Below are 14,846 nucleotides of genomic sequence, written 5' to 3' on the forward strand. Positions count from 1 at the left end.
ACCTGGGTGAACTCCAAGTTGGCAGGGTCCCCCCTGATGGTGCCATCGGGCATCTGGTAGCCCGCGTACCGGATGAGCTGCGAATTCCAGATCCGGAAGTCATGCTTCCCATCGCTCCGCTGGGGGAACACGGTGATGGCCGACCTTCCCCGGGACAGGGACATAGCGGTTTACCAACTGCGGGTTGGTGGGACAGGGACTCCCAACCATCCTCCCTCCACTCTTCCCACTCTGCAGTCTCTGTACCCCAATCAGACTGAAGTCACCCTCTGAGCTCTCCTCCTGCCACCAGCTTCTCCCTGTCCTTCGAGACCAACAAGGAGAGTGCCACTCTGGGCAGCCTCAGGCCCCTTCCACACCGCTGGCCTTCACTGATGGATTCTCTTCCCACAGTTGGTGGTTGCTCAGCACAGGTTTGGAGCTGGATTCTGGGGTCTCAGTCACCTCTGTATCCCACCCTGCCTCCTCCTTTTCCTTGGCCCTGGCCTAGTCCTATGCTGAGTCCCCGTTAGGTATGTACAATTTTGCTGTGCACAAAAATGAATGAGTGACAGATTAAGTGCATTGTTCAATCCTATCTGTGGTATGAATAGAGAGGGACAGGGACTGACAATGCCACGCACTGAGTGCTCTCTCACATTTAATAAAACACTGCAGCAAAGCCATACCCAGGAAACCAGAGGCTCCTTTGCAACCTGGAAAGAAGAACCTTCTATTTGCTTGTTTTTGAGACAGGGTCTCACTGTGTAGCTCTGGCTGCCCTGGAGCTCAATATATAGACTAGGTAAGCCTCAAATTCTCAAAGATCCATCTGCCTCTGCCTCCTGAGTGGGTTCTTTTTAAAACAAGACAAGGCCTGTCTGTAGCCCACACTGGCCTGGAACTCGTGGCAATCCTCCTGCTTCAGCCTTTCTACTGCTGAGATTACTGATATGCACCACCATGCCCAATTAACATTTTTTCTTTGTTTTGATGTGCTTTTGAGGCAGGGACACATGGAGTCCAGGCTAGCCTGATACATGCTATCTAGCCAAGAATGAACTCTTGATCCTCCTGCTTCCACCTTTCCAAGTGCTTAGAGAGCAGGCATGTGTCACCATGGCCTCCTAGAAGTGCTTCTGGAGGATGTAACTGCCCCGTGGTTCTAAGTTAGAAGGAAAAATAATAGAAAAGAGCTGGGCCTGTGACAAAGGCTAGTGGGGAGCAGGCCGCTCTCACCGTTCCATGTCCTAGAGAGGCTAAGCTTTTTTCTTTTCTCTCTCCCCAGTTTCTCCAGGAGCCAGAGGCCCCTCCCCTAAGCCCTTTGGCCTCTTCTGCCTGAGACTGGCAGGGTGAGCCCAGCATAGCCGGGAAAGGCGCCTCACCTGATGTTGCCGTTGTTGGTGGCGTAAAGCACATGTCTGCAGATATGCTGAAACATGTCCTGGGCAGTGCTACAGCTGCGGGCATCAAAGACCTGCATGGGGCACACCCAGACCATGAAAGGCTGTGAGGACAGAGGCTCGGGGCTGACTGAAAGTCCTCTGCCCGGCAACACGGACGGCACACCCTCCTCTCTTCATCCCCAGTGCCCATCACCACTGTTCTTGAGACAGGAGAACAGAGAATTCCACTCAGGAGACCCCAGTAAAACCAAATTACCAAGAGCATCTGGCTTTGAAGAACCGAAAGGCCCCACAGCCCTGGCCTGGATCTTTGCCATGGGAGAGTGTACCACCGTTGAGGCTCCTGGATTTTCTCAGGCCAAGAGCACTCCATAGGACCCAACAACAACAACAAAAAAGACCCTCCAGGGAGACGATGGCCTAGCAGTCTAGGATAAATAAAATGCTCTCTAGGAGCCAAGAACGCAAACACTGGAGGCAAACACTTTCAGCAGCAAGGCCTCAGGAATCAGACATCCAAGGTTGCTGTTTGTTTCATGGTGGCATGTGGTCTCCCACGCTGCACACGGAGTGGGTCATTCAGGGACCCTGGCACTAAAATAAGATTTCAGGCTCTTAGGAGGAGACCCGGAACACCACATCTTGGGGCTTAGCTGTGCTCTGCAGAGCCCTGGCCACTTGCTCTGCCTTGGAGCCTGTCCCTTCCCGCTCCTTCTCCCACTCTGCCCAGAGCGCTCACCTGCAGGTTGGCCCACTGGATCCTGCCAATGCAGCGGGGGGCGTTCCTCCAGGCTAGCTTGGTGGCGAAGATGAGCTCATCCAGCGTCAGCTGGTAGGTTCCTGTTGTTTCTATCTCCTTTGTTACAGCTTCCACCCTGGCCAGATGTTCCTCTATTTTTGCCCTGGGGGACAGGAAACTGTCAGGAAGATCAACAATGGCTGGACCTCACAAGGGGATTAATTCATTCCCCAGAGATCAAGAACTGATTTTGGACACCGCAAGGGAAAACTGTCCCCCTTAGGACACTGTCCCCTGTAGAGCTGGTTTTGTGACCCACTTTTAGTTTTTTAATGCTCAGTCATCGCTATCTTGAGGCTCTTAGTCCTGTTGGAACAAAACCACACTTTTGCCTCTACTCCGTCCCCTGCGCGTCGTTGTGACAAAGTCTTGTTGTGTGGCCCAGGCCAGCCCAGAACTTCTAATCTTCCTCCCCCACCTCCCAAATCCCTGGGAGTGCAGATGCCTGCTACCACAGGTAACTTAGGAGCGACTGCTGTGTTTGCTTTGCAATCAAAGGTCTTAAGACGCCAGAGTGGCCAGTGGTAGGCCCAAGAACGCAAGCATGGTAACACAGAGACGTGAGGGCACAGACCCAGTGGTTTCAAGGTCAGCCCCAGGCTCCTAACAGTCTGCAGCCAACGGGACCATCCACCTTCCATCCACCAGGAAACTGCGAGCCTCGAGGGTTCCTCAGAAAGCAAGGCAGGCCCAGACAAGACCCAAGGTCGGGACTCAACTTGAAGGGCCCTAGGGCCCACCCAGAGGAGCCAGAGTCAGTGATTTAAGCATACTTCAGAATTATTCCAAGGGAGAGGAACTTGGTCATGAAGACTTCGGAACACACCCACACACATGCCACAGCAACCTGGAGATTTCTAAGCAGCACCACCATATTTCGAAACGGCAACAAACAAAATTATTTAAAGAATGAACTTGTGATTAAGGGCAATGGAGGACTTGGAATGAAGCTGTCTTTGGGGCAGGCAGAGGGTCTTGGCAACTGGTTTTTTGATTACATAAAGACTTGAAGATGAAACATTCAGTGATGTTCGTCCTCAGTGATCCCTGTAAGGGGGAACTTCTGGGTGAGGCTGGTGTTTTCATCGGCAGAGAAAGATTCGAGAAATATTCCTCACTCTGTGCCCAAGCTTGAAGGCAGCAGTTTTCACAGTTAGAGAACAGTTAGTAAAACTCTTAGCAATAACAGTTAGTAAAAGGAGAAAGATGAACTCTTGGTACCATTTACCCAAGAGTGGGCCTGATTCCTTTGGAAGAACTTGGGCCTTTCCTGTTGTAATCTAAGAAGTGGACTGGTTCTGAGAAAAGCCTTCCTCTTTATGTGATGAACAGCACAGCAACTACAGTAGCAAGAAGGAATGGGGAGCCTTTGCCTTAACCAGTCTTTCACAGGAGTCTCAGGAGGGAGACAACTGTTTTTCTGGCCTTCCTGACTCAGAACAGCTTCCACAGAACCAAGCCACAGTCAGCCTTCATTCCTTTATACCCACATGTAACTTCCAGGATGGTCTGTGTCGGGAAGCATGGCTCTCACACAGTTATTAATGATCTCAGGGCACGTTATTAACTTGGCTACAGCTTGGATGAAAGTTTGATTTGGAGAGGCAAGTTTTAAGCAGCTCTTCTCTGAAAAACCCACTCTCCCACACACAGTAACACCACAGCTTCCAACATCCATGAGAATACTGACACACGTGGGAACATATAAAAAAGGATGACCTTTAAAAGAATCTGATAAATTAATTTTTTTGTGTGTGTTTCTTAAGCGTTTTGTTTTTGTTTGCTTTGAGTCAGGGACTTACTCTTAAAATTATTTTTCATGTTTTTCTCCCAGTTCCCTTAGATTTTTCCATTGTTGTTTTGTTTTGAGATGGAGTCTTGCTAGGTAACCTTGGCTGGCTTAGAGTTCACTCTGCAGACCAGGCTGGCCTCAGACTCACAAAGGCCCTCCTGCCTCTGCCTTCAGGGTGCTGGGATTAAAGGCATGTGCTGCCATGCCCACTGAATTTTAATTTTATCATTTTCTTTTACTGTTTTTCCTCCTCTGTTCTTCCCTCCTTTCGTTTGTGCTACCAGGAACTGAGCCCTAGGGTGCCAGACGAGGCTATCTCCTCAGCCCCTGGCTGCCAGCACTTATTTCTCTAACCTTTTATTCTGAGATAGGTTCTCACCGTGGTGCCCGGGCTGGCTGGAATTCACCCTGTCACCCAGGAAGTCCTTGAACTTGGAATCCTCCTACAAGCATCTTGGTCTCCAGGGTAGCCTGCATCACCAGGCTTCCTTACACACTAAACGATTTCTGACGGTCATGTTTCTGAGTCACTAGGAATGCATCTCTTAGCTCTGAAAAGGAGTGGTCTTTGTATCAGCAACCGATTGGATGGTCACTCTCAGGTCAGACGCTCCAAAGGTCCTGATATTCTGCATATACAGATGTCTGAGCCCACTCTACCGGAAGCCTTCAGCTGCTAGTGTCCCTGTGGGGACAAACCCTTGTTCATCACCTCGATCCCAGAACCTCTGAGGGACCAAGATATGGACTTGTGACTGTGGAAAATGAGAAGTAAAGACATTTGCCAGTCACTGGGCACAGCTCTGTTAGCCTTAATGCTAACTGGGCACAGCTCTGTTAGCCTTAATGCTAACTAGGTATCTCAGCTCCAAAAAGAGTCAGTATCCTCATGGGCCAAAGACCCCCGTGCCAGGGTACTTAGGCTAACAGCCAGGGTCCAGCACCAGAAGCCTGGGCTCCAAATGTGCATCTTCAAGCAAGTCCTACGTCCTCCTGAGACCTGCTCCCGGGTCTCTAGAGAGGTGGTAACTGCGCCTGGCTCTCAGAATTAACACAGCAACTTGGAGTTTTTTTGTGTGCTTGGTACCAAATTTAAAAATAGATAGATAAATAAATAAATAAATAAATAAATAAATAAATAAATAAAACAACTGGACAGATGAGGCCTATCTAGAAAAATCCCAGACCCCAAAATGGCCACTTTTTAACAACTTAGCAGGAAGATCAAGGAAACTGTAAAGTTCAATGCCACAGAGTCCCAGATACACACTCATGGAACAGACAGTACCCCCACGGGCCTCCACCCTTCACAAGACCACAGAAAGTCCCTCTCAGGGCCAGGGGACCAGACATCAGCGTCCCGAAAGCTCCCAGGTAAGGTTGGGAAGTACTGATCTGGAAGATGGGGCCTCTGGTCAAGCGCCCTGCCAGCGCTGGCCTTCTGGAGCTGAAAGTAGGTGGAGCAGGTATCACCAAGAGCAGCAATTTCTGCTCTGAGTCCCAGAGACCCTCTGCGTCTCACGCCCCAGGCAGAAATACTGTATGAGACCGTGCCACAAAAGCCCAGCTGCAGAGCAGACGCTCACCATCTTGGCCAGTCATTCTTACAGCTGGCCGGGGTAAGTTACTTAGTCACACAACAATCTTCCAGATTCAGGCATTATCACGAGTACCTGTCACTGCAGCACACAGAAGGACAACTGTGGGCGAAAGCCAGGCTTCCCTATTTCATGAGATGCTGTCTCAAAAACCTACAGCGACGGACCAGAGGGATGGTTCATCAGGTAAAGACTCTTGTCACCAGGTCTGATGACCTGAATCAACCCCAGGAATCCATCCTACAGAAGAAGATGCCCGAGGACCACAGATTGCCCTCTGACGGATCCATCCTACAGAAGGAGACGCCCGAGGACCACAGACTGCCCTCTGACGGATCCATCCTACAGAAGGAGACACCCGAGGACCACAGATTGCCCTCTGACGGTCACACCCTTGCTGGGTATGGTTCAGGCACCCAGTTCTCCAACAAGTAAACAGATGTTTAAAAAATTGAATAAATACAATGATAACTAAGACTTCAGTTGCACTCATTCCAGGCCAGCACTATTCTCAGCTATTTGTAGCTTCTAATTCATTTAATCTTCATATAAACTCCTACAAGGTGGGTGTATTATAATGTATTTTCAGGCAAGAAAACCAAGGCACGGAGAGAGGAAGGAACTTGCCCAGTTTTGAACCCAGGTAGGTGGCTACCTGGACCCCAACTCTTACCCATGCCCCACAGCCTCTCCTTGATCACAATTGTATGTACTGACAACAAAATTGGCAACTAGCAATGAAAACAAAACAAAAAAATCTTTGTATTCCAGGCTGGACCATGTTTGGTGCTTAGAGTGACAGACAGACAGGCAGGCAGGCTGGCAGACAGACAGACAGACTGACTGACTGACTAAAAAAAAAAGGAGTCTGGTCACTGGACTCACAGAAGCCTTGTGGGGTAAAAAGATAAGAGAGCTCCAGGAGTGTGGCATCCACCAAGTCAGGTTTCCTGGACTCTAGCTAGACTAGGATGGTGTCAGGGCTGCCTCTGAGAATCTTGTTCACATCTGCAGGAGGAAAGGCCTGACCAGGTAGTCTGTAAACTTTCATCTACTTCAGGATGAAAGGATCCATCTGAGTCACAGCCCTTAGGCTAGGACACGGTTCTAAACTTGCACAAATCTCATGGCTGTCTAATGAACCATGCCATAAGATCTCCAATTTACAGATGAGGAAGTTGAGGCCCAATGGATTTATTTCCCCAGAACTCAGCAATGGTCTGTGGTGGAGCCAGAGCCCAAAGCCAGTTACACTTTCCCCTGTCCTTTTAGACACCGAAGTGCCTAAGCCTCCTCCAGGGTCTGCTGTGGGCCTGGAAGACTGCGGAGTTCCGGGGTCAGAGTGGAGCAGTTCGAGACAGCGCTGGGGAAGGGGTGGGGCAGATATCACCCTGACGGAAGCCAGACTTACTCTTTGAAGGAGCCATAATACTGGTTGATGAACTCAATGGCTTGAGGCAGAAGCTCCTCCAGTGACGTGGGCTTATCTCTGGGCCCTCTGGTCAAATTCTTGGGGTTCATGATGGACCCCAAGCAAGATTTAGACCTGCAAGTGAAATCCTGGAAAGAGAAATAGGGGGTGAGTAGGCTTCCCATTCCCCCTTCCTGCCCCCAGCCAGTCACCTGAACATCCTCTGAGTCAGCTCACAGTGACTCTAAGCAGGCCCCTTCTCCTCAGGGGTCAACCAAACTGTCTCCCAGCCTTGCCCTTTCTCGTTTCCTGAGACTCAGTGAGTGTGAGTGAGCTGCTTCCTCTCTGTCCCTGTTCTCCAGGCAGCTAGGATGCAGGGCCAGCCTCATAAAAACTTCACAGCTTCCTCCTAGGAGGCATCTCACCTGCTTTCCTTTCTAAAGAGACTCGGCTGGCTCCTGTGTGAACATGGTTGTAAGTGTCAGTTAGATGAGAGAAAGAATGTCCCAAAGTTGGGGGAGGCATGGAAATAAATGTCAGAAAGATGTCAACTGTAGTGTTTCTCTGTTTTGCTTTGTTTTGAGGTTTTGGTGTTGTTTTTGAGAAAAGATCATATGTGGCCCAAGCTGCCCTCAAACTCACCTCAAACCCCAACCCCCTCCTGCTTCTATCTCCCAAACTGGGACTGCAGATACAGTTTCTGAGGGGTTCAGGAAATCATCCTGCCTTCACAGGCTTTTTGTTTCTTTCTCAATTTATAACCACAGCATGAATTCTTTTTTTTTTTTCTTCCTCTCTCCTTTGTTTTGTTTTGTGTTTTCTTGTTGTTTTGAGACAGGGTCTCCCTGTGTCGCTCTGGCTGTCCCCGAATAGACCAGGCTGGCCTCGATCTCACAGACGTTTGCTTGCCTCTTCCAAGTGTTGGAATTAAAGGTGCATACCACTCAGCCACCTAGCGTGAGTTCGAGTCAGAGTGAGGAGCTTAGTGACAGAAAGGAGCCTCCCAGCATGGTTAGTCCCTGCTTGCTGGCTGCTAGAACCACCGTTACCTCCCATTCAAATAGCCCTTGAATCCTTCCAGAGACAGGAAACTCATGCTTCCTCCCTCAGTTCAGCCTAGCTCTGGGCAATTCTAACGGCAATTCTCAGATACTCTTGAGATCTAAGAAAATAGTAACTGCTTTCTGGAGGCTTTTGTCTGATAACCCAAGGCTATTTTCTGTCTACCCGGTAGTTAACAGGAATCTCCTCTTACTTGCTTCCCAGTGTAATTGATGAAGACAGACTTCCCAACATCTTTTGTCTGAGACAAATGGCTGTCTAGAAAGTCAAGGGAGTATGTGATGGACCCGCAAAGGGCCCTTATGGTACCCTAGCTGAGACAAAGGTACTGCTCCCCACAACCCCAGACTTCTTACCGACGTAGCCTTGTGGTGAAGGGTGTCTTGCAAAATCTCTCCACTGCCCCAGTTTTTGATCTTCACATGCTGTGGGCGGGTCGATGGAGGCACGTGCACCTTGTCCAGGGATTTTGGAACATTCTAAGATAGGTAAACATCCAGGATTTTCCAAATGCTTATAACCCCAACAACCATATAGTGTCCCCTGGACCTCTGTACGCTGCTTGGGTGAGAGGCAGAGCTTTGTGTGGGCACACAGGCCAGTCCTCAGTCCACCCTTCCCAGGAGTTGGGCCAATGCCAGCTGAGCACTGCAGGTGGCTGGACCTGGGCCAGGCTTCTGTCCTTACCAAGGCCTGACCAGTGCTGGCTCACAAGGGGAATTCAAGTTAGATGGGGGGGAACTGCAGCAGCTGGGATTGCCAAGGACAGAGCTGGGAAGTTAACAGATAGTCCACTGTCTTGTTTCCCCCAGAATACCTTTCCCCGTCTCCATCCATCATTCCACCACCTCTCCACGGTCCTCAGGATAGAGAGGGCTGCAGGAAGATGGGATCCACAGCCAGGGGCTGAGACTAGTGGCTCAGTAGCTGAGTCTGAGACCATTCTGGCCCATCCCACCCCTGATTCCATGAATGGTCTTAAACTGCCCCAACCCGTGCTTTCAACCACCAGACAAGTTATCTGGGTGCCAGTGCACCCTGGGGACCTCCACTTCTGATCACTAAGACTTTCTTATTGTTCACAGCACCCTTGGTCCCTCCATACCCCAGGTCTGGGTTGCTCTGCTCACTCCCCAGCCCTTGGCTTCCTGGATCCTCCTGCTCAGCCACCACGGGGCTGTTTAGCCTGAATCCCCCAAGTAGAAGAAAGAAGGGGCTCCCCATAGCGTGACCAAATTACTGACCTGTGTTGTCCCAGTGAGGGGCTGGGGAGAACCGTTTTGGTGCTTGGCAGGTCTGTGACTCTTAAGGTCATCCTGTGTTGTTAGGCTGTGAAGAGAAAGTGTTATCAGGAGATAGAGTCTGAGTGGAGGAGATCTTGGGTGGCCGCTGTGAGTCCCAGTCTGGCAGATGTGGCATTGGTGGCTAGAGGCGGGAGTGACCTGTTCCTGGCTTCCAGACCAAAAGGATGAGTGAGCCAGTCTCAGAGAATCTTGTTACCACCTTCCCTCTCCATCTTTTCTTTGACCACTCAAAGTCAAAATGGTATGAGGGGAGCCAGCCAAAACTGTTCAGACAGGAGCGTCCACAGATGCTCTGGGGAAATACCCTTCCCAGAAAGCCAAGTGCAAATGCTCTGACAGCCCAGCTCTCCCAAGCCAGCGGGGTACCCCACTCACCACCTACTGGGCTTAGAGAAATTTATCTTTGTGTGTGTGTGTGTGAGTGAGTGTTGTTTCTTTTTTATGGAGACCAGACTAGCCTCGAACTCACCTCCGGAGCGCTGTGGTTAAAGGCGTGCATCACCATGCCCTGCTCATCTCTTTTATTTAAAACCCTTAATTTAAGCTGGGCATGGTAGTACATGCCTGGAATCCCAGCAGCTGGCAAGTGGTGACAGAAGGATCAGGAGTTCAAGGCCAGCCTCCACTACAAAGAAGGTTCAAAACCAGTCTGGGCTACATGAGAACCTACAAAGTACACGAACAACCCCCCGAACCCTTAATTTAGTTTCTTTTACTCTGTACACCACACTGGCCTCCAACCTGCCTGGGCTTCTTGAGTGCTGAGATTACAGGCCCAAGCTACAATGCCTGGCTTCTCCAAGTATTTATCTTGTAAAGAGTGACAGGAACAGGGGCTGGAGAGACAGCTCAGCGGTTAAGAGCACTGGCTGTTTTTCCAAAGGACCCAGGTTCAATTCCCAGCACCCACGTGGCAGCTCCCAACTGCCTGTTATTCCAGTTCTAGGGCGTCTGACGCCCTCAGGCAGACATACATGCAGGCAGAACACCAATGTGTATAAAATAAAACAATAAACTACTAAAACAAAAAGAGTGAAGAGAATAACAGGCAGGTATGGATGGCACACACTTATGATTCTGACACCTGGCAGGAGGATTAGGGGTCCAAGGTCAGCTAAAAAGGGCATTAAAAGCTAGTTTGGGCTATATGACCCCTATATGATGCCTGTCTTAAAGAAGATAAAGATAAAATTAAAATAATTAGTGGGGGGTGGGAGGGGAAAGAGCCAGACATGCACGCTTTTAATCTCAGCACTTAGAATGCGGATCTTTGAATCTGAGACCAGCCTGGTCTATAAAGTGAGTTCCAGGACAGCCACGGCTACACATCCATACACTCAGGCAAAACATACACACACACATGAAATAAATAAATCCAAAACAAAACAACCCCCCTAACTCCAGTCATGCAGCAATAAGTCGCTCCCTGGTCCCCTCCTGAGGTTTGATGGTTCAGCTTTACCTTCAGCAAGAATCCTGTTTGGTCAGTTCAGCCAGAGTCTCCCTCACCTTTCTCTGACTGCAACTCCCCCTCATCTCTGTGGTGTCTCTCCCTCCTCCCTTCGCTGTGGTGGGTCCTTGCTGACCTGAGGGAGTCCTGAGAGAAATCCTCCTTGTGGTATGTTATTGGGTATCACTAAAGTGGACATGCTGACTTCTCCGGAACCCCAACACTCACGTGAGGCGGGAGAATTGCTTAGCCTGGGCTGTGTAGTGAGGGGTTGGCTCAAAACGCAAAACAAAACAACAGACAACCCCACAAAAACAAACAAGATCACGGAACAATTCTTGCTTTCTTGCTTGGGTTTCATGTACCTCCGGCTGCCCTTGAACTCTCTACTAAGCTGACGGTGACCTGGAACTCTTGCCTCTTCCTCCTGAGGGCTGGGATTACTGGCATGTATTGCCACACCTAGGCGAATGTTTTTTTCTTTAACTTGCTCCTCTGGTCTGGACTGGTCTGCCTCACCAGAAAGAAAGGGAAGCCAAGATTTGCTTTCTCATCTTCCTTCTCCCAACCCTTCACCACAGCCCATCCTGGGCTTCACAATTTGGGGGATTAGATGAGGAACATCCGAGGCACCATAGTAATAGACTTAAAAGCAACGTCACTGTCTACTTACGTGCCTCCCATTAACGTCAAAATGCTTTAAACTCTGTCTGAAACCCCACCGATGAGCCTCAGTTAGCCTGGCCCCAGGGCCCACAGCTGCAAGCTTAGGCTGTGCCTAACGCCTCAGACTGGATGGCCCTATAGGCGACAGCCTGATTGCATATGCATGCAGTGTGTGTGTGTGTGTGTGTGTGTGTGTGTGAGAGAGAGAGAGAGAGAGAGAGAGAGAGAGAGAGAGAGAGAGAATGTGGGCGCCAGCAGGCCTGGAAGCACCTGGGGTGGAACCCCGGGGTAAGATTCACAAATGCTTAGCATGATGTGGTTAAGTCACAGGCTATTTATCTTTCTTTTCAACTTTAAGCATCTTAAAAGTTTTTGTTGTTGGTTGTTATATAACTGGGATTTTAAAATAATTTTTCAAGGACTTTTATAATTGTGATTAAGAAAAAAAAATGCAACAGTGAATGAACAGAGCTTTGCCTCAGCTTCTGCGTCCTGCCACCGCTTGGCAGATTTCTTCTGGCCACTTGCTAAAGGGGATCTAGCGACTAGATGTCAGAGGAGCACTTTGAGGCTCGGGATCCTTGGCTCCAAATGACTGCGGTTCCTAGGTTCCAAACCCGCAGCCTTGCTGAGACCCGCCAGGCCCGTGGTAGGGAGGACCATTATGGATTTGTAGGCCAAAGGAACCGAGCCATCTGCAGTCATGGAACTAGGTGCAGAGCGGGGAGAGTAGACTCCACAGCCGCGTTAGTTAGGGTCTTGAGTCCTGCCACTGCGCGGCTCCTGGCCAGCCCACCTCTCCTGCGAGAAGGAGAATGTCTTATTGGAAAAGATCATCTTTTCCCTCTTAACCGTGTTTGCTTAGAACGCAGCAAGAAGGGGGAGTGCAGCAAGGCACCGGGGCAGGGAAGTGGAAGAGCACTGGATTAACCCGGGGCCACACGCCTGTAATCCCAGCACTTGGGAAGCCGAGGCAGAAAGATTTCCAGGTCTGAAGCCAACCTATCCACACAGCCAGAACCTGTCTCTAGGCAGCGCGGCGCACGAGTTCCTCGGTGCCTCAGCCCCCGCTGGACGACACGCGTGGGCGCTCTGCGCGCTCCCTCCGGAGTCCCAGCGAGGCCACCTGGGCGCCCAGCGCCCTCGCTGCTCCCCAGGCCCCGCGCGCCGTACCTGGCTGGGCCCACGCGCCGGGCCACCTTCGGGCCGAAGATCCTGCGCAGGAGGCGACAGAGCCGCGGCCGGGCGGCGTCGCACGCGCCGCTCAGCCCCTCGCGCATAGCTGGGCCGCCGCCCCTCGCTGGCGCGGTCCTTTTATCGCCGCGGGAGCCCGCGGCGCCCGCCCCCGCGGCGCCCGCCCACCGCCTGCGAGCCGGGTTCCGCTCCGACCCAGGCAGTTCTTCACTACCTCTGTTTACAGAGGCAGAAGCTAGGGGACCAGAGACATAAGAGGTCCTGCTCGAGGCCACGCAACAGCCCCGGGGCCATCTCTGCCTCTGCCTTGTTAGAACACTCCAAGGAAATGCTCTCTCCTTTCTTCCGGGCCAGGTGGAGTAGAGACGAGGCCATCAGGGACCCTTCGGGGACCCTCCGGGCCGGTATCTCAGCAAATGAAACCCCAAGCCTAAATTACAGTGCAGGGAGTGTTTCAGTCACTAAGGCTTAACTTTGCTCGGAACAGCCTGTGGTCCATGTAGATGGACCCACATTTACCCCCTGTCTCTGAAACACACACGCGCACGCACGGGCACAGCCTGCACACTTCCGAATCTCTTGTTTACACGAAGTTGAAAGCCACCAGGGACAGGCTCTTGGTTCGCAGAGATTCGAAAATTACGTTTTAAAATCAAAATAAATAACGGGCCCCGGCTGCTTTCAGACTAAAATCCCCTTTGTAAGCTGCTTCCTCTTCCAGGAACATCCTCTGGCCACCTTTCCTGGGCAGTCCCATTTTAGCTGGGCCCTCTCCTCCAGAAAGCCACCTGCCACCCATTAGCCCGCCTTGACCCCACAGCCGGGCAGTGCCCTTAGAAGACATGACAACACACCCTATTTCTCTCCCTTGCCTGACTCCGCCCCCCTCCCAAAGCTCTAACATCTCCTTTGCCAGGACTGCCCCAAGCTAGGGAGGATGCCATCGCTCCCCACTGCCCTCCCCGACTGTGCCCATTGGATCTCCTTTTCCCTTTCTCAGACCAGTATAGAGCAGGTCCTCAGAGACAGCACGTGGAGTGTAGAATTTGGACTTGGCTCAAATCTCAGCTCCTCCACTTTCTAGCAACTAGCTTTGTTAGACAAGATTAAAAAAAAAAAAAAAAAAGTTCCCGCCTAGTTTTGACGTAGTATTAAATACACTATACATACGTGTGAATGTGTTTGCAATTAATAAATAGTTTGGTCAATCCATTGATTAAGCAGAAGGGCCTTGCTGACGTGTTGACCGGCAGCATAGTGCCAGGTAAGCGAGCCTGGATTGTTAATTGATGGGATAAAGCTCATCCTGGGCCTACAGGGTGGCAGCCAGATTGATGACCATAAGACAGACGGTCCAGTTTGAATGCCAGCTCTACCGTTTGCCAACCATGAGATTTAAAAAAACTTTTTTTTTTTTTTTTTTTTTTTAATGTATGGGTGCTCTATCTGCATGTACACCTACAGGCCAGAAGAGAGCACCAGATCTCATTACAGATGGTCGTGAGCCCCCATGTGATTGCTGGGAATTTGAACCCAGGACCTCTGGAAGAGCAGACAGTGCTCTTAACCACTGAGCTGTCTCTCCAGCCCCCAACCATGAGATCTTAAGCTGACTCCAGCACGGTGGACCTTCGTGTCCCCTTCCCTAAAGTGGAAGGATAGCAGGCAACCTTCCGGTGGTCAGAGGGTACGCCCTCTATCTGGGCAGGGTGGAGTCTCAGTGTGGTGACGGGCAGTCGGCAGCTAGCACAGACTTTGGAGTGGGGCCGTGACTTGCACGAAGTCAAGTTGAAGGGAAAGAGGTGTGGGGTCAGCTGGATTCTGGACTGGCAGAAGCAGGGCTCTTGGGGACCAGGTGAAGAGAAGGAGGGGAGGAAGTCACAGTTTTTTGAGACTCAAGTGCTATCAGGGTGGCTGAAGGCCATCAGTGCAGCTTGTGCATTGTACAGTCCTCTCCAGTTCAGCCTGCCTCCTTTAATCCTACCATGATGACTCTTTTCCTAGAAGGAGTAAATGGAGGTTTGGAGGCTGAGAGACTTGACCAAAGCCACAGGATTATGAAGTGGCAAAGCTGCTCCCTTCTGCCTAAGCTCGCTTTCTAACCCTGGCTGCACCAGAACAGGGAAATCTGGGGCTGCTCCACTCACTGCCTCCAGGGGTCGCTGCCCACTGCGGTCCTGCAGAT

At 50.9% G+C, this 14,846-nt stretch overlaps 1 protein-coding gene across 2 annotated transcripts in view; it reads right to left on the reverse strand.

Annotated features, from left to right (window-relative positions):
* Positions 1–14,846, reverse strand: part of Nos2 (nitric oxide synthase 2) — a 37,722-nt gene that overhangs the window by 21,261 nt on the left and 1,615 nt on the right. Inside the window, exons 1-7 of one of the 2 annotated variants that reach the window (XM_060387193.1) lie at positions 12,641–12,740; positions 9,292–9,376; positions 8,404–8,526; positions 6,986–7,134; positions 2,125–2,287; positions 1,365–1,456; positions 3–144 (exon numbers count right to left, since the gene is read on the reverse strand). In XM_060387193.1, the coding sequence (XP_060243176.1) occupies positions 3–144; positions 1,365–1,456; positions 2,125–2,287; positions 6,986–7,095 (507 nt within the window). In that variant the 5' untranslated portion in view covers positions 7,096–7,134; positions 8,404–8,526; positions 9,292–9,376; positions 12,641–12,740. Of the gene's footprint in view, positions 1–2; positions 145–1,364; positions 1,457–2,124; positions 2,288–6,985; positions 7,135–8,403; positions 8,527–9,291; positions 9,377–12,640; positions 12,741–14,846 lie in introns of those variants that run through there. The other variant, XM_021639819.2, reaches the window with a different exon arrangement.

This window comes from Meriones unguiculatus, chromosome 7 (genome assembly GCF_030254825.1).
Source record: "Meriones unguiculatus strain TT.TT164.6M chromosome 7, Bangor_MerUng_6.1, whole genome shotgun sequence".
NCBI classification, from domain to species: Eukaryota; Metazoa; Chordata; class Mammalia; order Rodentia; family Muridae; genus Meriones; species Meriones unguiculatus.